Raw genomic sequence first — 22,711 nt, forward strand, 5'->3', positions numbered from 1 at the left:
CGTGTCTAACAAAATTTGTATAGAAGATCAATAGTTAACAAAATACAAACGAATGAGTCATTGAATTTACGCAGTTAAGGTGGTACATGATATGATCAGATATTTCCCATTGAAAGAGAAACGTCCTGGAGGGATATCATGATCTTGCCCACGCACCATGTACAAAATATGCATGAGACGTCAACAGCCTACATTCTGAGACAAATGGTGGAAAGATTTTATTCTGGAGGGAGAATGCACTAGGCGTTTGTTCGAATATCTGTTTAAAAAAGCTAAGATAGGGAAGACGAGAAAAGATTTATTTCTGCTTGTGCTTTACAGCTTATATCTCACTCACATGAGGGAGAGGGGTTCGGGGGGGGGGGGCTCATGTGCAAAATGTTGAAAAAATAGGAAGGGCATAAATTGAATTGGCTACCCTTCAACATTAAAGAGGGGGATCAGCCCATCTGAGCCCCCCAAGCACTGCATCCCTATTTCTGAATGGAACCGTGTAATCAGTTTTCTGAAAAAATTGCCTTTGCAAAACTTAAATTTAGTTTTTGACAGGCCTTTAACTTACCCCAAAAATCCCCAAAAACTAATCTTGATCCGAGATTTCACGAAAGAAGGTGCGAATGTTAATATTGTAATAGTGCTAGTTTGGATTTCGTTTGTTTTGCAACCTGTAACCTTAGTAATTCTATCATTGGCGGATCTACAGGGGGGGCCGGGGGGGCCATGGCCCCCCCCAAACGATTCGACAACGAGAAACTTTGAATGAAAAGACAGTAAATACATTAACTAAACATGTAAATTGATAAGGTAAAAGTTTTTGCATAACAAGAAACTAGTTGTTTATATAACTAACAAACCAAAATTACTTATTACATTACATGAGAACACTAACTGCGAGCATAGAAACATGAGAGCTTTGATTGAGTAATTTTGTGGAAATCAGTGATCCCAACTGATGTCAATATATTCAGAAAAGAATTTGAAAAGGAAGTAGCTATATCGTAGCAAAAACGTTATCGGAGATTTTGCCTTTGAAACGAAAAGCTACATGCGAGCTCATTTTGCGCGAGAAGTGGTGTGTTTCAATGTTGAGTATTGCGATATAATAGCAACGTCATTTTGTCCATCTTTTAACTACTTACAGCTTTAATGGGATTCGTCTTGATTTTAATGCTGCGAATGAGTCAATGAGTTTATCGCTCGTTGGTGTTCTGTCACGGTGAACTTGCAGAAGAAGTAGGGATTCTAATCTCTCCTCAGACATTGTTGACCGAATTGCTGTCAGGGTAATATTCAGTTTAGAAAATAGTCGTTCGGGTTCTGCTGTTGTCACCGGTAGCACAGTGAGAATGTTGAGTAATGTATGCAAATTAGGAAATACATCACCTTGGCAGTCGCCTAAAGCGCCGATAGCGGTATTTGCTACTGTACTTGTTCCACGTGACAGCCATTGCTGCTTCCAAATTTCATACTCTCCTTCAACAATGGACAAGGGGTCTAAAAAGACTCCGTATTTTAGTGCTGCAGGCAAAATATCTTGCCAAGTTGATTCTTTGACGAAACAAGGCAGAATTCTTGTAAGCGTCGCAATCTTCTGCTGATGGGGACCAAATCTTGCTTTCATATCTCCAGCCAATTCATCAAGAAGAGGTAAAAACACATTGATACGATAATAATCAATGGCTTTTTGATTGGCTTCACCTGCATTTGATCTGAACCTGGATTGACTGACTGCTCGAGGAATTGCGTGCATCTCTTCTCTGGTCACTCCAATATTTTCGCCAAGAAGCATTGCCTCTTCAAACATCGAAGCAAACTCATTTTCTTCACCTTTACGCCACGTGTAAAGCTTTGACTGTGTCGCAGAAATCGTCGACATTGCTTTCACAAGATCGCTACCAATTTGTTGCAAAGAACGGGACACTGGGCGAAGTACAGCAGACACTTTCTCGGCCAATACTAGCGCTACAAGGAACTGAGGGTCTTGCAAACTTTTTAACAATCTCCTGGCATCTTTTCTTGTATCTAATGAGTCCCAAGCGAGCATTTCCTCCAAGCACACAACGATGTAAGGCAAAAGCTGTCGTGCAACCAAAACTGATTCATGTCTTTCGACAAATCTTGTTTCACAGAGGGTCACCAACTGCCGTCGCTGAAGCTCTTCAATTGATTCTCGTGCTATGACTGCTTGCAAATAGCTGTTTCTTTTCGCATGCTTGAAGAAATTGTTGATATCTTTGATGTCATCCATGCAATGTCTGATTGCTGGTATCTTTGCGGCTCGAGAACAACTTAGATTTAGCGCGTGCATGCAGCAGTGGATGTAGTCAGCGAGTGGCGCAGCAGATTTGATAAAGGAGCAAACACCAACTCGCTCACTGGACATCGATGCAGCACCATCATATCCTTGACCAACGAGGTACTGCAAATCCAACCCAAGCTCACTTATATGGCGGAGTAGAGTCTCCCCTATTGCCTTGCCACATAGCTTAATTTCATTGTGCTCTGTTTCATCTGATTGGTCACTGCTTTTTATGTCTGCAATCAGGTCTAAAATTGCGACCGGTTCTTCTTTGATAATTTTTGGCACATTTTTTGTGTCAACGTAACGAATTGCAATGACCAACTGTTCTCGTTTCGCACAATCTTGGGTTTCGTCGGCCATTATTGTCCAGAATTTTGCATTTTTTACATCTCTTACTATGTCCTCTTTGACAATATTTCCTGCACAGGCAATTAGCTCGTTTTGTATCGTTTTGCTTACCAAAGAAGCATTGCGTTTGCAAGATTTCAAGTGATCTTTCAAGTTTGTATCTCCTCCCCGTACTCTCAATCGCAGCAATGCCCTGAAGTTTCCATCATTGTGCTTGGGTTCCATCCCAGTTGAATCTACTGGTCCATCATCACGATGGCCTCTAAGCGCAATATTTTGCCTGGCGCATGTTAGAAGGGTGTCGATGATGGGGACCAGCGCAGTCCTGTTTCTTTCAATCTCTTTCTGCCTTTCAATGTTCATTATTGATCGAACGTCCTTCTCACTCCCAGGTGTTGCACGGCTCAAGAACTCCGTGTACTTTATGGCACATGTCTTATGAAAAGATGTTTCTTGGTGACTTGTGAGGGCTCCATTTTTCCCTGTCAAGTCTGAAAAGTTTACAAGAGGCTTGTTAACAAGTTTGCCCATTGACTGGCCTGCTCCACCTCCGTATTGTGCACCTCTTCCACCTCCACTCTCGCACGTCTTGAATAAAACGCAATAAACACACCAAGCACCGCAACATTTTGGCTCTCTGCTGACAGCTAGCCAGGGGAAGGTTTTCAAGTGATTTTCACCCAGAAAACGCTTCGTTGTCGAGGACATACCAACCATGAGCTGATTCTTTGGTTTTTTCTTTTCAGAAAATGGATATTCATCCCTTCTCTGCGGCACCCACCTCTTCGATAAATATGCTTCCCTTTCGTTATCTGTCAGCTGTTCTCCTCGTTTTGTTTTCATTATAGCTCTACCAATGTCATATCTATCAGATATTGCAACATTTACTTGTGTCGCCATACAACAGAGGTCTGGGTGTGTTTCCTCTTCAGGACAATCCTGGACTACCGCAACTTGGCTTTGTGTGTCGAATTCTTCACCAGTAGATTTTGATTCAAATTCTTGGCAAGTGGTAGTTTCACATGTTTTAGAGATTTCAGGGTTATCTCCAACTGAACTGGTGCGGCTACTTTTTGAGAAGAATGATTCAAGAGTTCTTGATTTCTTTGGCGGACCAGACATTTTAATCAAACCTCCAGTCGGCTTTATTCTCTCGCTTTCAGTGAGGCAATAAGTTGCAAGTGGATGTGTAACACAAGAATTATGATAAGCCTAAAACAATAGTTCAATGCAAAATTAGATGTGACCGGATCTCGCGGCTCATATGGACTATGGTTTAACACAAATCATGACTGCGATCATGAATGAATGACGTCTGCAAACGTTAATGGTTGAGAAAGTTATGGCTAAAATGGGTTACAGTTCAAACATTGTTCATCGTGTTATTGCGATTGTGATACCCAAAAAGCGTCACTATTTCCAACAAAAGCAAAACAGTACCTATAACTACTCAGCTTTGCCTGTTATGCTGCGATGAATTTTTGGTGACTACCCATTTTGAAAATTTACCATTCAAATTATACGCACCAAATACGTGGGGACTTTTGCTCATTTTCTAAATCTTTTTTTCATCTTAAGGGTACGTGTCTTATGCCGGCTTCTTGAACACAGGAATTATAATGTCATTCACGAACTCTGATGCGTCATAGTTCCCCTCCCAAGTCAAGCGCGAAAGCTGCTGACCAAATATTCAATATGAATATTTGTAAAGGCTGAAATACACGATCAGTTTTTTATGTCAGTTTTCCCCAAAGTTATTTCTATATCCGTTTTTCATCAGTTTAACTAAAGAAGCGCGTGTTTACACGATTAGCCAAAGTTCATCAATTTTTCATCATGTATTTTAGCCTTTACTTCGCTTGGAAGTTTCTCGCAGCAATGAAGTTTCTTAATTTTCAGTGTTCTGAGAGTGTACCTTCTTATGAAATTTTTTGATAGAAAGGGGCGTTTCCCGCGTTCGGTGAGACTTTGAAGGGCGTGTCTGTGAAATTTTCGCAGGCCTCCTCTTCTTTCATAAATGGCCCTCCCCAAACGCAGACGCTGGATCCGCCCCTGAATTCTATCATTATTCGCACAATCGATTGTTTATAATTCCTTTTGTTTTCTAATTGCACCTTTAGGTTCATTAATTATTTCATTTGGGATTTTTGTATCACTATTCAGTTTATCTAATTAATCTTGGGAGTAATAGATTTTGTATACACTATTTTTATGTAAATTTACGTAGCTATGAAGCATTACAATTAGTTCTTGTTTAGGTTTTATTTTGGGCGTGTTACATTTAGAGTTAGTTGGAGTTTGAGTTGGAGTTTTGAGGGGGCCTATTATAGGTTTGCGGCTTCACGGCTTGGACCCTATTTTTACCTGCGGCCTCCGGATTTAAACATGGTTTATCTACGGACTGCGGTTTCAACAAAAGGTGCGTTTTGCGTCTTTCGGTATAAATTCGCAACGGTTTACGGCTTCTATAATACGGTTGCGGCTTTCAAATGAAATAACGGTCCGCGGCAAGGCTTTTCGCTTTGCACCGAAGGTTTTGAAAAGAGCTCCATGTCGAATAGGAGTAACGTAAGAATGGACAAGCTACTGTCAGTCATTGCTGTCAGTTAGAACAAGAGAGGGAGAGGAAATTTAAACAATAGTGCCCATACCAAAGAGGTAGGATAACACAGTGATATAGTGTAACTGGTACCTCTATGGCCCAGCCACGTAGCTGCAGGGGGGGGCACGGGGGGCTGTGCCCCCAAATGAAAATTTTGACAACAGCTTGCCCCCTCTGGCTACAGTTTTTCCAAATGATATTTTGAAAACTTGGCATATTTATAAATCCATGACCTTGATTTTGTCCAAATATATCTGTTTGTTATATATCTGTTTTCTTGTTTTAAAGCCTGCCCCCCTCAGGTATGGTTCTTTCTCGAGTTTGCCCCCCACCTAGCCGACACCTACAGCTACGTGGTTGCTATGGCCGTGTAAGCAGGGCCGTACCTCCCACTGGGCCAACAAACAAATAGGATCCCCAAGAAATATTCGGCAGTTTTATATGGTGTCATAGGGTTATCTTACAATGTTTTCGAAGAACATTGTCTCCGCAAGGCGGACAAAATATCTACGTACAATTTTCAGAATGATTCATGGGATGGTCAGTCCCAATTAATTCACAATAATAGGGGTTGACGTAATATTCATGACTAGGGAATCTTCAGAAGATAATTTTACAGACAAGGCAACTAGATATAACTGAACTGGATATCATTAAAAAATTTAAAACAATGAATAAACCATCAATCCTAATGTTGTGGACATGGTCTTGCAAAGCGAGCTGTGCCCCAAAAATTTTTGAAGGCTGAGGTTTTATATGGTATCAGAATCTGCTCGTAAACTTAAGGGGCCGCGCAACATGTTTAAAAAACAAAATTACAACCAACTTGTGCTTTAATAGGCTTTTTGAACCAAGCTTTACATTACTCATCACTGCGCAAATGCACAACCTTTACATGTACACGCTGCAAAAATTTATATAGATGACTCTGTCTCATATGGACTGTCATAGCATCCTAACTTGACGAAAGAAGAGAGGGATGCTTCTAAACAACCTGATACAATTATCAAGCAATATAAAATCATCTAAAGTCTTTGCCCAAAAACTTTATACAAACTCTTATGTTATCTCCTTATATTTCCACTTATTTTATGATAGGAATTATATGGGCAGAGTTTTTACAATCACGTCCTCCCGCTACGAAGAGATCAAAATAAACAAAAAATAGTCACAGAATAGGAAATAGGCAGAAGGGTAACTCTCGTCGGTTCCTTCGTTGTTTTTGAAGCCTGATTCAACAATAGAATTCCTTAATTCCCCTTTAACCTCGATTTCATTAGACGAACTTAGCCATGACAAAATTATCATTCATTAATCAGATATAAACGAATTATGATACATAATTGAATTTGTTCACTATCATGGGGCATTTCGTCTCAAATAAAGTTGTCTACTTTCATTCTTTTTTAAAATTTCCCCGACATTCTAAGCCTCGTATAAGTTAACGCAGGCGCAAGTTTTTTCAGGCTTCACCTGATAGGCAGGAGTTCCCCTTCTGCCTAATTCCTATTCTGTGCATAGTTCCTCCAATGAAAACGAGGACCTTATTTGAAACATTTGTGATTATATTAAGAAAATAACCAGGATTTTAGAGGATAGGGCCAAGAGAAAGGAAGTATTTAAATCTTTATAAATAAATAAATATTTAAAATTAGCACGAGGGGATGAAATTGCCCAATCTCCTAACATGTAGAGTGAAAACATTGGATTATAACAATGATATGGTCAGCGAAAACATTGAATCAGCTTTTATAATTCAAGGAGCACAAAGACGACTGTACCAAAGATATGGTCTCCCCTATGGAGCTTTTCGGCAAAACCAATTTCAGCATTTATGGAAATGTTCCTTTTTTATTCCCAACTCCCAGCCTTCCTTATTAGTCCCGATATCAAGACTTTATCCCAACCACTCAATGTGAGAGATTCTGTCCTTATATAAAGAGAAACCATCTAATTTTTTTGTAAAGGCAAAATTGCTTCAAAAGGTCCATTTTCCAGTAAGCTTGAATCACCTATACTCAAAATGATTTTTCATCCTTCTACGGCAACCATGGTGCTGTCTCCAGTGATAAACCTGTCGAGACGTTTTGTTAAGATTAAGGACGTATTGTTGTCGATAAACAATTGAGCAAAAAATTCTAATTTTTCATATGCATAGCAATAAATGTATTTTATCTAGCTGCAGAGGCAATGTTTTCAGCTTTCGAATAACTTTTCAATAACTCATGAAACTGTTTCTATTTCTAAGAAGCGAGAAAAGTGATGCAATGACGGGTCGGCTAGCAAAAGAAACTATCTTCCTTGTTGGCCCAGAGTCAGGGCACAGTTTGGTTGCGCAGTGAGGTTCAATAACCGATTTATTCAGTAGAGCTTGAATAGGGCTAGCTTTTTTTCGAATTTTAATCCATTCATATGATTCAGGGTACACACTTTTTATAAGAAAATAGTCTATAAGAATATTAAGGCTCTAAATCGCTGAAATTTAAGAATAGTTTAAGAATAATGCAACGCTCAAGCTTCATCAAGAATCGAGTTTTTGGTTTACTTGAGTTTTGTTGAAAGCAAGAAAAATGCGAGTTTTAATAATTAAAAAATTTTGTGGCTCTGCAAAAATTAGGCATTCTAAAAAATGTTGGGATGTGAAAAATGCTTGGGTACAAACACGTTAATGTGTCAATAGATGTTTAAAAATGTTTGGATTGATACAACGATAGCTTGCTGCGAAATATAGTAAGGACCATTAGAAACAGTTACTTCTTATCCCCCTTTTCAAGTAGATGGCTTTTGGTGTCTCGTGATGTTTTACGAGGCCCTATAAGAGGGGACGACATTATTTCATAATTCATGATGATATCTTACAATTAATTCATATTTCAAATTACCAAAGTAAAGTATTTCGAAATTGTCAAATGTTCCATTCTACCCCCAAAGTAGAAAGTTTTTAGGAGGTGTCAGGACACATGGGACCGACTCACATACAAAATAGACTGAGTCTTCAAAATCAAACTTTGCAGATAAAATATTGAAAATGGTAAAGAATATGTTCAGGAATAGCCAAAGGGCCCCGTACTTAGGTAAAAATAGGGAATTGATTCTCTTTGGAACTGTGGTGATCCTTTGGTAATTTTGAGGGGAATCTAAGGACACTGGATGAGAAATCCATCTTTGTTTTGCTCAACTTGTTTTTGGGGAACAACTAAAGAAACTCGAAAAACATACACGTATCAAAACTGATAGTCTAAAGTCTTTTGCGTGGAGGGTACAATATGTAGGGGCCAGTATTCGTCTATTTTGTTTAAAATAAGAATAACCTCGCGGAAAACATGTCTAGACTCAGATAAAAAAAATTGAAAAATGAACAATATCTGTTTGGAGATTTGAAAATTTAGAAGACAGATTTTATCAGCAAATCAATCCTGCAACTTAAATGTTGTTTATATTGAATACTGTTGTTTAGTTGTATTAGAAAGAATTCATAGTATAAAGTTGTGGAACAGTTAAGGTAGACAAAAACACTTTTATGATCTTATCTGGTATTTTTGTCTATTTTGATGAGATAATATAAGTCAAAACAATTTGCGGTAGATTCTATGCTATTGGCTTTTTTACTAATCATGAAGTATGAAAAGCCGCCTCTTCTTTTAAGCGCCTCCTGTGAGAAAATGCCCCAAAAAAGTTTGAAAAATTTAAAAGAGCAACCCAGGCGTAATATGGTATCCTAACTTTGGGTGACGGTTAAGAGCGAGAAGGTCAAACTTGGTGTAATGTATGTTTAGACGAGGGGCAAATCACTCTTTGAAAATCTCGTACACCGTTTGTGAAAATCCTATTGTTTTATCTGAAAATTCCTGGAAATCCTTTTGTTTTAGAGGAAATCTCGTTCGCTATTTGCAAGAGTGAATTGCCCCTCGTTTTTTGCAAATTTTCCACAGTAGTGAAAATTTTTAAAAAAATACTCTGAATCAAACAGAAACAACACAACTGAATACAGGCAGTATGTAGATAAAGAAAAATCAATGTTGAAATTAAATAAGGACAATGTTAAGTTCTGTCTTGTATGCACCCTCATCACAATCCATGTTCAAGGGACGATCCAATGAGAATGGAAGCGCCGAAGACATTTGCTGCATAGAAAGTCTTGTTGTTGCTGTTGTTTTCAATATTTCTTTGTTCTTTCAGCAGAGTGGCTTCGAGTTCAGTGAAAATGGCTGCCATAAAGATACCCCCAAATAAATACAGAGACGCAATTGATCAAGTTATAGCTTACAATTCAAAAATCTTGTTAGAAAGAAGACTGCGATATCCATACATTGATGGCCAAACCGGGGTAGCACAACAAGACTGCAACCTTTGGGTTAGCCGGGTGGCCAGAAGTGCTCCTGTCAGACAAGGCCAAATATGCAGTTACCCGACTAGAAGGTGGAGGGTTCGCAAGAGACCAGACTTTGATAAGTTGAGCAGAACAAGGATGAAACAAGAATCTCAAGCAAAAGCAAAAATATCGTCGGTTTCAATGGACTCATTCGAGCCAGGTAACATTGCTCTTCTGATATTACGTTTTTTTCTGTCAGCTTAACGAATATGATTGTACTTTCGTGGAAAAGTCATGGGAGATGTAGAGTGCATAAAGACATTTGTAAAATTTCTCAGTATCGAACCCATTGAAAATCTAGACTGAATGATTCTTGTATTCATATTTGTATTTTTGTGTGTGATTCAGTTGTTTTTATCAGTTTTTTGTTTTTTGGTCATTCATTCAAACAATGAGAAACAGAAATTAAAGTTAAGTACATATTTGTGAAGTAAACAAGCTATATTATAATTATTAAAGCTTAATTAATAAGAAATTGATAATAAATTAATTGAAAATGAGATAATTGCTATAATATGTAAAGCAAAGATAATCTCATTGTTGTTTAGGACCTTTAGAAAAATCTCCATGCTAAGCATGTTTTTATATCAATGTTTTTGATGCATTCAAACTAAGCCAGAGCACACAGGCAATCAATCATTACAAATCTTTTATAGGATTAGATGAAACAAGCATGTCAAGTACTATTAGTGAGAAATTACAGAGAAATGAATCTGAACCACCAGAGCCAGCACCACTGCCAAAGCCAGAGGTAGCAAAGGCTTCATACGATTATGAAGAGCAAGAAGACGAGGCTATGTCAGATTATAACATCAGTGATGATGAGTTTACACCATCAAAACGAAGGAAAAGAAAGGATGCATCTATCAAAAGGGTTTGTTTTGCATGCTTAAATATCCCTGGTGGAAGATTCTAGATGGGTCCTTGAGCACAACACAAATTTTCAATATCCTGTTCCTATCCATTGTTCTTTGCACTTAAAACATTTGATTATTTTGTTCCTCACGAATTGCTGATGAACTGTGCTTTGCTGGTGCTTTTTCAGTATTTATATATTCTTAGTATTTATATAATTTTCAACATTTCAACTTTTAGGGTAAGAAAAATGCACTAGCTTGGAAATTAGCTGATAAAGTAAGGAATCTCACAAGAGAGGAAGTAAACAGTATGGGGCCAGAAGAAAGGAAAAAGCCATACATGTGTGAAAGTATGCTATTATTAAATTTAAGTAGAGTATTGATTTTTAGATTGAAAGCGATGCCCTTCTTTACCTCCGAATTTTTGACAAAAGGACAAAATGTACTTGATTAAGGCATTTGTAAGGTTATGTATAACTGACAGTTTTTGGTGTTTTCTGCTTTTAAGATACATAAGCCAATAAAGTGATAGAATATGATATTTTTTCTTTAGATATGATAATTATGTCACCATTTGATTATTAAATAAGATGAGATACTTCTGGTTTTCTATTATGCTGAGGTCAAAACCATTACTTTTAAACAGTTTGTTTCAAACGCTACAAAAACACACAAGGGATAAGGTATCATTACCAACATTATGACCATGATGCTGAAGATTCACAACCTCAGGCAGAAGGTGCTGAAATGCCAAACCCAGAAAAGAAAGAAGTAGATCCATCCAAAGCAGACATTGAATCAAGTGCGTATTGTGACTTCTGTCTTGGTGATGCAAGGGAAAATAAAAAAACTGGTACCAAAGAAGAGCTGATTTCATGTTCTGATTGTGGAAGATCAGGTATGTAATCAAAGTAGCAAATTATTTTAAAGTCTGTTGAAAAAATAAGCAATGTCACAATATATGACAGAAGAATGGAGGGGTTAGTGGGATGGTTCATGCAATACTTTTAAATACATTGGGATTATTATGATAAAACACCTCTTTTCTCAGGTAGACAATAGTTTTTTTTCTAACTGGTACAAATTGCATTATCTATCAACAATTCAAACATTCTAAACTGGTTTGACTACAAAACATGTTTGACCATGCAAAGAAGAAATTCTCTAGCCTCTATTTTCTATTTGTCTTTTACTTTGTAATGACGTAACTTAATGCTAAGTTACAGCTATGTAACTGCTAGAGTTCTATAATAGGGTTTAAGGAGCTAACATATTATTGTTGTTTTACTTGAATAGCATATTTGTTTTCTTTGAAGAAATTATCATGCAACCTTATACCAAAGTAAAACATACAACTGCCAATGATTTTCATATATTTTTTATAGGATAAATTGTCATAATTATGCAGAATGTTTTTTCTTACTTGTCAAGGGCACCCATCATGCCTGCAGTTTACAGACAAGCTGATCATTGAAGTGAAAAAATATAAGTGGCAATGCATTGAATGCAAGTCTTGCTCTTTGTGTGGGACCTCAGATAATGATGTAAGTTGCAACAGTTGCTCATTGTTATTGTCTTTTTACCAATCTGTTCTATTTGGATACAGTTGTTAAAACAAATATTTTGTTTTTAACAGTCAACTCCATTAATTATGTTTTTGCAATGTGATCTCTTAAGTAAACAAAAAGATTTTTGATGTTATAGCAACTTTTGATGTTTGTTGCATTTTGAATGAAAAGAATGGGATATGTTCCTGTAGACATAAGGAAGAAAACCTGAGAGTTTTTGTGAGTTAGGGTGACTTTTTAACATTAATTTGTTAGATGTAAAACATTCATTAGGATGTATTGCTTTACCAAGACTCTATGAAGTATGTAAGAGTGACATGTCAATTACAATTTCAGGATCAACTGCTTTTCTGTGATGAATGTGACAGAGGCTATCATATGTACTGCCTTACTCCAAAGATGTCAGAACCTCCAGAGGGTATGTTTTGCTCTTGTTTTTGTATTCAGTCTTTTAATTAACTGATTAATCAAACTTTGGGTGCTTGTTGTACAACTTTCTATTATTTGACAAAAAGCAAATAGTTTTAATCATTTCAAAGCCATTTTGATATTTTATATCACAAAACGATTGTTAACTATAATTGTGACCACTTTACTGCAGTCGTATCTATGTTCATTACCTCATTATTGCCATATTAAAATATTGGTGTATAAAACTGGCAAGTGAAGAGCATGTTTACATGTTGTGTAAATGCCAAAAGTTTTTTTTGAAGGAAAAGGACAATTTACTCTCCATTTGCTTAGATTTTTATATGCAGATTTGTAAGAAGAAGGGATTGCATCGTTGCAGGGGTAAATTGCTTAAACTTTTCATGTTTAGAATGTTGATCTTGAAAGTAAAATTGAAAAGTATTACTTTATCCTTTTCAAAGGGCATTGGTGTTGCAAACTATGTGAAGAGAGGATGAAAGCTGCTGGTGAATACCCACCTGAAAATTAAGATGCAAGGAAATTAAATGCTTCTGAATGTTTGGAAACATGCGAATGCAGTTGGAAAATATTGTTCATTTAATTTTGCAAAGCAGACAATATATCTAAAAAGAAATTACAAAAAACATTATCTAGTCAATATATTTGGTAAATCAATAATTTTTTTAAATAGATAAAGATAGTAGCCACCAAAAATGTATCTTCTTTTATCAAAATATTCATGAAATGATTCTCTTCAGAATAGTTCTGCTTTTTCCTGTAGGTTGTTTTATTTGTCTTGGATTCAAGATTAGCAATTCATTTTCAGCTGTTATCAATCAACGACCTTTAAAGATATTTTGTATTGAAAAGATAGTCATAATGAATGATTTATAAGTTTGATATTTAGGTAATTGGACCTTACTTGAAGTCGTTTGAATCATCCTTAAAAAAATTTTGTTACATAAGTTTGACTTTTGCTACATGTCAAGTTTAAGTTTTTTATGCGTTTAAGTCAGGCAATGCAAGTCAGACAATTTGTTTCAACTGATCCGTAGAGATCGGACTTATGCAAGTTAGAATGTATTTAGTGATTGGAACATTCCAAATGCCTGATCCAAGAATTTTAATCTTGTATCTTAAAGTATCAGGTATCATTTCATATCAACCTGACCTAATAATATATCAGATTGGCACAACTTTGAGTGCCCCCCCCCCTCCCCCGTGGAGCGGATGTGTCATGATACGATACAGAATCCATTTAATGATGGAAATATGGAAACGAGACTGCAGCAGAGCTTTTGAAAATACTTTTGAAATCCACAATTCCAATGAGGGTTCTTTTGTGCCCATAGACAGTTTAAACCACTAGGAGAATCACACAGAGTTCAATCATTCAATCGAGTCTTCTCTCTATGTGCGCTTTTTGTTTTTCCAGTCTGCGTTCTCTTTCGTCTTTAAATAATGATGAGGACTTTCAATACAACACTTCAAAGCTACATTGAAATACCTCGATAAACGTTTGATTAATAAACCTTTACTCACACAACAGCCTCAATATTAATGATCTTAAAAGATTTATATTATGTTGGCTTTTTTGGTTAATGACATTAATGTAAAAATAAAAGATTTTAAAGCCCCACAGCGTCAAATACTAATTTCAGAGTACTGTACATAAAAATTCCAGGTGGCTAGTAGATTTTTTTTATTTTATGACAAAGCGTCCTAAAAGATTACGTAAATGAAAAAGATTAACGATGTTCAAACATCGTGTGTTTCAATGCACCCTAAAATCCTCTTGCTCAAGCGACTTTTCCGACGGTAGTGGATTACGGGCAAGGATTTTTGTTTTTCAAGTCATAAACAATTCTGGATTAACAAGCAATCTTCTTTTAACTTGTCCTTTTAACTTTCTCTAAAGTCATCTCTTCAGAAGAAGAAAATGCTCCATGCATGTTCGCTGCTTGTTGATTGTCTTCCCTAGCTTTAAGTTTGACCTGAATCAAAACTTTTTCTGAAAGACATTGCCTTAAAACAAATGTTATTGTATTATTCGCACTTGACAAGCTGGTTTCATTCCTTCCAACTGATGTGATTTGATTTAAGAACAGAAAGGAAAGCATTGTATCTTTCAAGCATCCAAAACTGACACAAAGTTAACAATCCTTTCACACCGAAACCCGCACGTTCGTGTCAGGATGCAAATATAAGCATTGCCTTAGGTGATGCATATCGCTAGAAGAATGTTTAGAGTCACCTTTTTTATTTAGTTTTGACATATCAAAATGATTTTATGTTTCTAAATTGTTTGAGAAATCAAGTTGTTGTGAAAAACACCCTGTTTGGTAATTTCTATGACCTCGTTATTCGAATTGATTGATAAAGTGCGCCAAGAAACAAATTGAATATTTCGAAACTTTTTGAGCAACAGGTGAACCATAGCCCATAAAACATGACGATCGCACAGTCAACGGCTGCGTGGTAAACCCAAAAAACAAAATAAACTGAAGGGCCTCACCCAAACTGCGCCATTTTTTCCTTCTTTTCCCTTGAAGTCAAGGAAATTGTCTGGACTCTGAAGTACATAAACACTTTTCTGGACTCTGAAGTGTAAAAAACGGCCACATCGACATTGATGCGTTCGATTGCTGACAAGCGGTTATTAACCAAGGTTTTCTTTTGAGTAAAATTGATAGAAAAGTTCTTCATAGTTCTTGTTCTCGATTTTAAAAACAAGGGACCATTTATAATATTGCAGTCATATTAAGATTGACTACTGAAAAGGCTTTCATAGTTTCAATGAGCTAAAACGTAAAAACTGAGGTGCACAGAGTTAGAATGATGCGAAAGCTAGAGAGACTCTTGATGTTACATAGGCTATTGAAGGCGTGATTTTTCTTACTTAAAGTTCATAAAAATACCATCGGCATACCTCTGGGATGGGAAAATGTGTAATGCTTTTAATTGGTGATGCAAGCTTCTACATCATTTATCTCTGTTGTTTGTTTGAGGAAATGGCTAATAACCTTGAGGTCGTCCAGTTTCCGTCTCAGCGGGTACGACAAAATTTGTCATCCTGGACTTTTCAGCTGTGAGCTGAATTTAAGATTTATCAAAAACACAAGATTATCAATTATTGAATGAATATTTGATTGCAAAGAATAAAACTAAAGCATAACAGAATTACAGCAACAGTAGAAAAAATAAGTGATTCTTAAGTAGCCAAAAGAGCGGCATTTGCGTTCATTTCAACCCAGAAGCATTCTAGCTGGAGTCCTGGTACAGGTTGAACGACATTGCTGCGAATCAAGACTATGTCCAGAGGTACTGGCGAATTTCATTCATGTATGCATGTTAGCCAGTAGATAGGAATCTCTATGATGTAAGTCAAGTACGTTACTTTGACCAGTCATAGTCAATTGTGAAAGAATTATAATGAAGATGTAGGAGGAAAATCAGCTTTTTGTTTAACAGGATTCATTGTAAAAGCAATAGATTTTTCTTGGCGATATCCGAAATGCAAGGAAGAAAGTTTTTTAACTGTCATTTTCACTAAAAATAGCTCTCCACTGACGTGCATTCATTGAATACTTAAGTGTCAGCTTCGTAAAGCCTGTTTCTTTTCCAGCCTCACCTTCTCAATCAAGATACAGATGTCTTTTGTAATCAACTGGTTTTGATATCATTAAAAAAGTTATTAATTATTAACGGTTTAATTAAACGAGAATGCTGCAACAAAAACATAGAGATAAATAAACAATCGACACTAAAATTCCATTTCTGTGACATTCTTCACGTACCGAAGAAAAATGAAATATTCATACATCTAATTATATAAAACAAATGCCTACACATTAAGCTCACCAGGCCTCTGGTATAAAAACGGAATCAGACATCTTTACTTTATTTTTAGACTTACAGCCAAGAGCGTCTAGAAGCATGGTGAGACTTTGCGCGATGTTTCTACCTCTTTTAACAGAGATCCTGTTTACAGTAAATACAGCTTCAAAGCTCACTAGAACAGGAGTTTACAGCTACGAAGTGCCTCAAAAAGATCATCCACATAAAGCAAACTCCAGACATTTGAGCGTATTGGAGTATCCTCAACAACTGACGTCTTCAAACCAGCACGACGATGTTGAGGATTTATCTAGTCAAAATGGCAAGAATCTTAAAGATGAAAATGGCTTTAGAAACTTTCGGATACGGTCATTTGAACATCTGCGGAGAAAAAGGAGTCTTAGCAAAAACCGGTCTGGGAAGGAAAAAATAATTAAACGAAGAGAAGGCACAAGGGGAGTACAAATCAAAAATTTCTTCATTGATCCATATGGAGAACTAGATCAAAAAAAGGGGATGACATATCAGAAAAAAAACATGCTTTGGAATTTAAGATATGGAAGAGAGACTTTCAGCAAAATGTACCAGCCACTGTGGAATGGGAGATATGGGAGAAAGACATATCCTACTGATGAGCAATGGAGACAAGGAAGAGATACAGAAGAAGTTAATGGGCAACTTAGACAAAGAAGAGAGACAGGAGAAGTAAGCAGCCAGCCATTTTGGAGTTCAAGGTTCGCCGGAAGAGAGGCAAATGCCGTTAATGAACAATTGAGGCCAGGAAAAGAAGCTGAGGAAGCAAACAGCCAGCCATTATGGAATTCAAGGTTTGGTAGAGAGGCAAATGTCGTTAAAGGGCAACTTAGACAAAGAAGAGAGACAGGAGAAGTAAGCAGCCAGCCATTATGGAGTTCAAGGTTTGGAAGAGAGGCAAATGCCGTTATCGAGCAATTGAGACCAGGAAGAGAAGCTGAAGAAGCAAACAGCCAGCCATTATGGAGTTCAAGGTTCGCCGGAAGAGAGGCAAATGTCGTTAATGAACAATTGCGGCCAGGAAGAGAAGCTGAAGAAGCAAACAGCCAGCCATTATGGAGTTCAAGGTTCGCCGGAAGAGAGATAAATGCCGTTAATGAACAATTGAGGCCAGGAAGAGAAGCTGAAGAAGCAAACAGCCAGCCATTATGGAGTTCAAGGTTTGGAAGAGAGGCAAATGCCGTTAATGAACAATTGAGGCCAGGAAGAGAAGCTGGAGAAGCAAACAGCCAGCCATTATGGAGTTCAAGGTTTGGAAGAGAGGCAAATGCCGTTAATGAACAATTGAGGCCAGGAAGAGAAGCTGAAGAAGCAAACAGCCAGCCATTATGGAGTTCAAGGTTTGGAAGAGAGGCAAATGCCGTTAATGAACAATTGAGGCCAGGAAGAGAAGCTGAAGAAGCAAACAGCCAGCCATTATGGAGTTCAAGGTTTGGAAGAGAGGCAAATGCCATTAATGAACAATTGAGACCAGGAAGAGAAGCTGAAGAAGCAAACAGCCAGCCATTATGGAATTCAAGGTTTGGTAGAGAGGCAAATGTCGTTAATGGGCAACTGAGACAAAGAAGAGAGACAGGAGAAGTAAGCAGCCAGCCATTATGGAGTTCAAGGTTTGGAAGAGAGGCAAATGCCGTTAATGAACAATTGAGGCCAGGAAGAGAAGCTGAAGAAGCAAACAGCCAGCCATTATGGAATTCAAGGTTTGGTAGAGAGGCAAATGTCGTTAATGGGCAACTGAGACAAAGAAGAGAGACAGGAGAAGTAAGCAGCCAGCCATTATGGAGTTCAAGGTTTGGAAGAGAGGCAAATGCCGTTAATGAACAATTGAGGCCAGGAAGAGAAGCTGGAGAAGCAAACAGCCAGCCATTATGGAGTTCAAGGTTTGGAAGAGAGGCAAATGCCGTTAATGAACAATTGCGGCCAGGAAGAGAAGCTGAAGAAGCAAACAGCCAGCCATTATGGAGTTCAAGGTTTGGAAGAGAGGCAAATGCCGTTGATGAACAATTGAGGCCAGGAAGAGAAGCTGAAGAAGCAAACAGCCAGCCATTATGGAATTCAAGGTTTGGTAGAGAGGCAAATGTCGTTAATGGGCAACTGAGACAAAGAAGAGAGACAGGAGAAGTAAGCAGCCAGCCATTATGGAGTTCAAGGTTTGGAAGAGAGGCAAATGCCGTTAATGAACAATTGAGGCCAGGAAGAGAAGCTGGAGAAGCAAACAGCCAGCCATTATGGAGTTCAAGGTTTGGAAGAGAGGCAAATGCCGTTAATGAACAATTGAGGCCAGGAAGAGAAGCTGAAGAAGCAAACAGCCAGCCATTATGGAGTTCAAGGTTTGGACGAGAGGAAAATGACGTCAATGAGCAACTGAGGCAAGAAAGAGAGGAAGGAGAAGAAAGCGGCCAGCCCTCGTGGAGTTCAAGGTATGGAAGAGAGGAACATGACTTCAATAAGCAACCAAGACATAAACAAAAGGCGAAAGATAAAACCATAATATCGATTATTCACAGGGAAAAAGTAGATTCAAGGGATCCACCTTTGTTGGGTAGCCGATATGATAGAGATCAATCAAAAAAGCTGTGGTTTGCCCGCCTGAAAAACAATAAACCGGAAAATGAACAGAGAAAATTGGCTTCTGGAGCACCAGAAAAAACTGAAGAGTATGGAGATGGAAAGGAAGATGAAGAAGAGGAAATACATCTGCATACGGGATCAAAAAGTAGCAAATTGAACATTTTACCTTTAATAAAGTTGATTCAAGGAAAGTTCGAAGTTTCAGGAAAAAATTCAAAGAAAAGTTATGCTGATGAAGAACGAAGAAAATCGAAGACGAAATGGAGAAGGGCAACTGCAGATGAATTGAAACGATTCGATGAGATTCTACACAGTAAAATTGACGCATATAAAACCAGTTCTATTGAGAAGAATTCTAAGAAGGAGAGTGCCAAGTTAGAAACCCGTGCTATCAAAACAGACTTCTAATTGCATTCTCAATGTCATAACAAACACTTGAAAAGACTAGCTTCAAACAATTCTTGTAAATCAGTGGCGATATCTTCTATAAATGGTCTTAACATATAAAAGATTCATATTTAATAGAAATTCGGCATTAATCCTCTCCTTCCTTGCTTTTTTGTCTTTTGGGATCTGTTATGTCCTTTTCACCAAACAAGATAACCGATATTGGGACTGGGAGAAAAGTGCCTTTTCAAAAAGCGTTGTTTTTTATTCGAGGGCTGGCGATTTTCATTGGAAACCATACTAGAATTGAGTAAATGCTGATCGGTTCATCTACTAATGTTTATCCTTGGCATGGCATTCCCGCCAGGAAAAGAGAAAAGATGGTACACAAAGAAACTATTTGGCATAAATGCAAATTTAAACAGAGGTTTTTTCAAAATCTTGAATCTCAAACATTAAGATAGATAACATCAAATAAATTTCTTCACAAATCAATAATATTCTACAATTAATCATTTTAATCTAACAAATAAGTCACTACAATTCATATCTTTCACATATTTGAAGAAATACATTACAACATAATTTCGCAAATTAATCTATAGGAATTTATTTTCGATTTTGAATCCTAGCAATACAAAAATCTTTTACGAATCTGTGTTGGTAATAGCAAAAAAGCAAAAAATGACAATTTATATAAAAACAAGCCGTCAAAATGATTAACGCAGAAGGCTCGACCGCAACAAATCAGCTAGATATTTTCAACCTTAATCTTAACATAAGAAACATAACTGGGTTTATAGGAGCTCGATGCAAAATACTGGTAAGCCGGTGGTAAGAGAAACAAACCTGGCAATCCTTTAAAGCACTAACGATAGCAAACTGAAGGCAGTATGATCGCATATGAGATAATCGACTCAAATATCTTTCCTCTGTTCTCATATGCCATGGCTAGAGCAACACTCGTGGGGAAATAAGATGGCAGGCATTCAAACTTCGATTTTTCACATACTGATTCAAAGGCAGTTGTTAAAAATCTTTATGAAGAAGAAAATATAGATTAACATGGAAAGATAAAGAATTGTATGCATCCATTAATTAGCACACACCTCATTCTGGCAGCGCACCGTTAGTGCCTATAGGTCAGCATCAACAGTATTCAACGTGAGTGCCCTTGACTTAGCATCACTTTCATGTTCAATGGCATCGTTCAGCTCATCAAAGTCTTGTAAGTCTGGCCCAAGATCGTCTGCATTCAGCTCATCTTCAAACATCTGTTGGAGAATCTCTTCAGCATTTTTCGTTTTTCGTTTCTTCAATTTGTAACTGACCCTTGCTTTCTGAACGTAATCTACAATCGAGAAGTTTTCATCCAGTCGATTCTCCTGGGGTCGTGTTCTGCTAAGATCACTGGAAAGAGAATAAAAAACGAACACTATGGTCCTGTTCACACGTATGTGGACAGTTGGAATCAACAAAAAAAGTTTGCAGATTCAGAAATTTGCCTATCACAAGTAGAGTATCCAGGTCGGATTTGGCCGTCCACTTTTCACAACTTTTCTGAGCATGGGTCATCGAGCACGCGAGCCAAATTTACGTCATAAGATTAAAAAAAGGCCAGGAAAAAGCGAAAATACGATGCCTGGTCGAAATCGTGACGTATATAAAATTTCTGATTCGGTGGTATAATTGACGAAACATTTGGAGATTCAAAAATATCAGTTAACGTGTAAACGAGGCCTCGCAGGATTCATTTTACCCACAAATTTTAAAACTTGAAATTATCTAAAAACCCTTCATATCCAGATCAAAGATACGTCGATTTTCGATCAGGAACATATTAGGTGAAGCATAAAAAAATACAATACAGCATTCTCTTTATAAAGCTCAACAATTTACAAAAGTTGCTTTGCATGCTATTTCATTGCACTTTTTATCAAGTTCAAATTTTTTATTCTTCCCTAATATGACACCGGTGAATATAAGGCCAATTAAATGCTTATCAAAAAGCCAATACAACTTATTTTTTTTAAAATAATTTTGAGAATGATTGCATTCTATGATATAAATAAACGTAATTATTTTCAACATTAGGCATATTTCTCACTATAGAAAATACTTACAATATAGCAATAAAAATACCTTCGTTGTGGATAACGAATAAAATTATAAAATTATGCATGAAAGGCAACGGACAGACACTGAAGTGGCTTAAGCCATCTACCAATACCACATGTCTACAAAAGAGAGAACACTATGACGCAATAAGAAACTCACTCTTCCGAACCGGCTCCTGTTTCTTGAATTTTCTTCTCCAAAGCAGCTTCGTATTTAGTCTTAGAAAAAGTATACTGGAGCATGAAAGCTTCCAAAACAAATGCTACAAAAATGCTGAAAAGAAAGTTGAACTGAAGTCAGACCGATTTGCAACAAAAACATATCAAAATCTCAGTAAGAGTGTACCAAAGTGTGGCGTCATCAAAACAATGTTTCGGTGTTGACGATGTAACCTGAAAGAGCGTAATGAAGTACCACTAGATGAGCTATATTAGTTAAATATGTTAAAAATTGGTTGAAACTTGGCTAATAAAATATTTCTTGTTGTCAACGGATTGCTGTTATTTTGGCTTTGTTACGGATATTTAATTACAGTGATACTTAATGGGAAAGAATTCATGCTCATTTGATAAAATTTGTAATAATTTTAACTGGTTTTCACATTTGGAGGTATTTAATAATGCTCTTTCAGGTTGTGTGATTTATGTTCAAGCACAAAAACTATACGGCATGACATGACGCGAAGAGTTTAGTTTCAACCAATTAAGTTAAGGAGGCAATATTCTAAAAGTGTTGGAGGACAGAGAAGCCGTAGGGCTGTAGGGCGGGGAGGTAAGGGGTGGTCGGCGCCCCGGTGCTCCAGCGTCACTCTTGTGGCAAGAAAACCACCACTCAATGCATGATGGCATACCCTCTCAATTTCTCCTTTAACGTTTAGGATTTGTCTATAGACCTAAAAGAACATTAAAATAACGGATAAAACACACACAAGGTAAAAGATAAAATTCTAGCAATGACAACCTGAATTCGGCTAGGTTTCCGACAGGTGAAGATAGCATCTTAAAACGTCTGCTTAAAAAATATGATAATAAAGAAATGATATACTACGCGAATACTTACTTCAATAACACAATTACACAAAGGAAATGGAATGAGAAAAAATAAAGTCTTGCGCCTCTATTAGTGACGCGCACAAAGCCATCAGTTAGTACTGAACTCTCGTTAAGGAAGAGTAGGCATAAGTTTTTCAAATTATTTGATAACAGAGATAAGTTATCTTAATTTCATGCCATCATATCCTAGAAAGAACATCGCTAAGTTTGATTTATCGGCCGGACAAACATTGAAGCTGATCTTTTTAAGTGA

At 37.2% G+C, this 22,711-nt stretch overlaps 4 protein-coding genes across 7 annotated transcripts in view; 2 read left to right on the forward strand and 2 right to left on the reverse strand.

Annotated features, from left to right (window-relative positions):
- Positions 1 to 1,135: 1,135 nt before the first annotated feature.
- LOC135687736 (52 kDa repressor of the inhibitor of the protein kinase-like) lies at positions 1,136 to 3,772 on the reverse strand. Its single transcript, XM_065204378.2, has one exon. The coding sequence runs from the start codon at positions 3,770 to 3,772 to the stop codon at positions 1,136 to 1,138; it is 2,637 nt and encodes an 878-aa protein (XP_065060450.2).
- A 5,645-nt stretch (positions 3,773 to 9,417) lies between these two features.
- Positions 9,418 to 13,222, forward strand: LOC135690126 (zinc finger protein ubi-d4). 2 transcript variants are annotated; one of them, XM_089110425.1, is made up of 8 exons: positions 9,418 to 9,784; positions 10,281 to 10,498; positions 10,720 to 10,831; positions 11,128 to 11,379; positions 11,913 to 12,025; positions 12,386 to 12,467; positions 12,922 to 12,990; positions 13,034 to 13,222. In XM_089110425.1, exons 1-7 carry the CDS (start codon positions 9,457 to 9,459, stop codon positions 12,987 to 12,989), a joined length of 1,173 nt encoding a protein of 390 aa, XP_088966551.1. In that variant the 5' UTR covers positions 9,418 to 9,456; the 3' UTR covers position 12,990; positions 13,034 to 13,222. The 2 variants fall into 2 exon arrangements, with proteins under 2 accessions (XP_088966551.1, XP_065063675.1); XM_065207603.2 differs by having other exon boundaries at positions 12,922 to 13,222.
- A 148-nt stretch (positions 13,223 to 13,370) lies between these two features.
- Positions 13,371 to 19,436, forward strand: LOC135690081 (uncharacterized). Of its 3 annotated transcripts, none has more exons than XM_089110423.1 (2): positions 13,371 to 17,850; positions 17,941 to 19,436. In XM_089110423.1, the coding sequence occupies exons 1-2, from the start codon at positions 16,397 to 16,399 to the stop codon at positions 19,307 to 19,309; spliced, it is 2,823 nt and encodes a 940-aa protein (XP_088966549.1). In that variant the 5' UTR covers positions 13,371 to 16,396; the 3' UTR covers positions 19,310 to 19,436. The 3 variants fall into 3 exon arrangements, with proteins under 3 accessions (XP_088966549.1, XP_088966550.1, XP_088966548.1); XM_089110424.1 differs by having other exon boundaries at positions 13,371 to 17,214; positions 17,398 to 19,436; XM_089110422.1 differs by having other exon boundaries at positions 13,371 to 15,839; positions 16,371 to 19,436.
- A 262-nt stretch (positions 19,437 to 19,698) lies between these two features.
- Positions 19,699 to 22,711, reverse strand: part of LOC135690072 (two pore channel protein 1) — a 31,485-nt gene continuing 28,472 nt past the window's right edge. The window contains exons 16-18 of the mRNA XM_065207530.2: positions 22,466 to 22,556; positions 21,566 to 21,679; positions 19,699 to 20,698 (exon numbers count right to left, since the gene is read on the reverse strand). Coding sequence (XP_065063602.2) covers positions 20,425 to 20,698; positions 21,566 to 21,679; positions 22,466 to 22,556 — 479 coding nt within the window. The 3' untranslated portion in view covers positions 19,699 to 20,424. The remainder of the gene's footprint in view (positions 20,699 to 21,565; positions 21,680 to 22,465; positions 22,557 to 22,711) is intronic.

The sequence above is a fragment of the Rhopilema esculentum genome, chromosome 10 (assembly GCF_057945365.1).
Source record: "Rhopilema esculentum isolate cy_ngs chromosome 10, ASM5794536v1, whole genome shotgun sequence".
In the NCBI taxonomy this organism is placed as follows: domain Eukaryota; kingdom Metazoa; phylum Cnidaria; class Scyphozoa; order Rhizostomeae; family Rhizostomatidae; genus Rhopilema; species Rhopilema esculentum.

What these genes read in the sequence shown, in the direction of transcription:
- LOC135690126 (XM_065207603.2), top strand. Translation starts at nt 9,457, where the DNA reads ATGGCTGCCATAAAGATACCCCCAAATAAATACAGAGACGCAATTGAT. An exon ending in TTCTGATTGTGGAAGATCAG is followed by an intron (nt 11,380 to 11,912) that starts GTATGTAATCAA and finishes TTACTTGTCAAG; the next exon opens with GGCACCCATCATGCCTGCAG. An exon ending in GATGTCAGAACCTCCAGAGG is followed by an intron (nt 12,468 to 12,921) that starts GTATGTTTTGCT and finishes TCCTTTTCAAAG; the next exon opens with GGCATTGGTGTTGCAAACTA.
- LOC135690081 (XM_089110422.1), top strand. Translation starts at nt 16,397, where the DNA reads ATGGTGAGACTTTGCGCGATGTTTCTACCTCTTTTAACAGAGATCCTG.
- LOC135687736 (XM_065204378.2), bottom strand. Translation starts at nt 3,772, where the DNA reads ATGTCTGGTCCGCCAAAGAAATCAAGAACTCTTGAATCATTCTTCTCA.